Source organism: Nanorana parkeri, unplaced genomic scaffold, assembly GCF_000935625.1.
Source record: "Nanorana parkeri isolate BGI_ZX_2015 unplaced genomic scaffold, ASM93562v1 scaffold320, whole genome shotgun sequence".
Classification (NCBI taxonomy): domain Eukaryota; kingdom Metazoa; phylum Chordata; class Amphibia; order Anura; family Dicroglossidae; genus Nanorana; species Nanorana parkeri.
In genome coordinates, this window is record NW_017306588.1 from 272,941 (window position 1) to 275,215 (window position 2,275).

At 58.5% G+C, this 2,275-nt stretch overlaps 1 protein-coding gene across 1 annotated transcript in view; it reads left to right on the forward strand.

Moving 5' to 3' along the window:
- The window catches only part of SEMA5B (semaphorin 5B), a 297,119-nt gene that overhangs the window by 250,919 nt on the left and 43,925 nt on the right, over nucleotides 1-2,275 (forward strand). Inside the window, exon 13 of the mRNA XM_018558083.1 lies at nucleotides 666-783. Within this exon, the coding sequence (XP_018413585.1) occupies nucleotides 666-783 (118 nt within the window). The remainder of the gene's footprint in view (nucleotides 1-665; nucleotides 784-2,275) is intronic.

Below are 2,275 nucleotides of genomic sequence, written 5' to 3' on the forward strand. Positions count from 1 at the left end.
GGGGGGTGGCGGCGCCCCAGCCACACCCACCGCTCTTAGTGCGATTGCCCGCACCAGAACATGTGGCACATCAATGCCTGCGTTCCGATCCAGTGCTGCATGCACTATTCAATGAGCTCATTAGCCAGGCCCCCCTATCACATGACCCTCATCACATGGGCCCCCACCATCACATGACCCTCATCACATGGGCCCCCACCATCACAGAGTCTTGTAGAGTTGATACACGAAGCTATCTGTGATGGATTTTGGTAAGCAAGCAATTCATTCAATTAAAATGATTCTTTGGTCATGCAAAAAATGAATTGAAAGTACGTTTTATAGATATAAATGTAACAATCACAAGCGATCAATGAAATTCCTCCACAGCGAAGTTCAAATTGACTGAATGGAGCATCTTTGGTTCCCCATTTCTGCTCCATACAGTCCACTTAGTCTATTGATTTGGATCATCACATCAATGTGGCCGCCATAGAGGGTCATGTGGTATCTAATAATATTATTCTGGGGGGGAGGGGCGGCTGTTGGTTTCACTCTCCACCAACCAGGAAAATCTCAGTTTTTGGTAAACGGACCCATTAAAGATCCTACAGAGACCAGACCACCGTTACCCACCCAGCCGAGTCCGTAGAGCTGACTTTTGACATGTTGTTTTTCTTTTCCAGGACCTGCCTGGGGGCCCGGGACCCGTACTGCGGGTGGGACAGTAAGAAGAAGCGCTGCACCACCCTGGAGGACAGCTCCAACATGAGCCTGTGGTTCCAGAACATCACCGAATGCCCGGTGAGTGATGACATCATAGTGACACCCTGGAGAGCCAGGGAACCCGTCACTTAGGGAAAGGCGGATTTCCATAACACAAGGAGGCAGATCGGCATCTGAGGGCCGGAGATCGATAAGTGGGAGGCCCCTTGTCGGAGGTATAGGTGGGAGGCCCCTTGTCGGAGGTATAGGTGGGAGGCCCCTTGTCGGAGGTATAGGCGGGCGGACCCTTGTCGGGGGTAAAGTTGGGAGGCCCCTTGTCTGAGGTATAGGTGGGAGGCCCCTTGTCGGAGGTATAGGTGGGAGGCCCATTGTCGGAGGTATTGTTGGGGGGCCCCTTGTCGGAGGTATAGGGGGGAGGCCCCTTGGCGGAGATATAGGGGGGAGGCCCCTTGGTGGAGGTATAGGTAAAGCCCCCCTTTCGGAGGTATAGATGGGAGGCCCCTTGTCGGAGGTATAGGGGGAGGCCCCTTGTCGGAGGTATAGGGGGAGGCCCCTTGTCGGAGGTATAGGTGGGAGGCCACTTGTCAGAGGTATAGGGGGGAGGCCCTTTGTCGGAGGTATAGATGGGAGGCCCCTTGGTGGAGGTATAGGTGGGAGGCCCCTTGTCGGAGGTATAGGGGGAGGCCCCTTGTCGGAGGTATAGGTGGGAGGCCACTTGTCAGAGGTATAGGGGGGAGGCCCTTTGTCGGAGGTATAGATGGGAGGCCCCTTGTCGGAGGTATAGGTGGGAGGCCCCCTGTCGGGGGTATAGGGGGGGGGCCCGTAGTGGGAGGCCCCTTGTCGGAGGTATAGGGGGAGGCCCCTTGTCGGAGGTATAGGTGGGAGGCCCCTTGGCGGAGGTATAGGTGAAGCCCCCCTTTCGGAGGTATAGGGGGAGGCCCCTTGGCGGAGGTATAGGTGGGAGGCCCCTTGTCGGAGGTATAGGTGGGAGGCCCCCGGTCCGTGGTATAGGCGGGCGGCCCCTTGTCGGAGGTATAGGGGGGAGGCCCCTTGGCGGAGGTATAAGGTGAAGCTCCCCTTTCGGAGGTATAGGTGGGAGGCCCCTTGTCCGAGGTATAGGCGGGCGGACCCTTGTCGGAGGTATAGGGGGGAGGCCCCTTGTCCGAGGTATAGGGGGAGGCCCCTTGTCCGAGGTATAGGGGGAGGCCCCTTGTCCGAGGTATAGGGGGAGGCCCCTTGTCCGAGGTATAGGGGGAGGCCCCTTGTCCGAGGTATAGGGGGAGGCCCCTTGTCCGAGGTATAGGGGGAGGCCCCTTGTCCGAGGTATAGGGGGAGGCCCCTTGTCCGAGGTATAGGGGGAGGCCCCTTGTCCGAGGTATAGGGGGAGGCCCCTTGTCCGAGGTATAGGGGGAGGCCCCTTGTCCGAGGTATAGGGGGAGGCCCCTTGTCCGAGGTATAGGGGGAGGCCCCTTGTCCGAGGTATAGGGGGAGGCCCCTTGTCGGAGGTATAGGTGGGGGGCCCCTTGTCGGAGGTATAGGTGGGATGCCCCTTGTCCGAGGTATAGGTGGG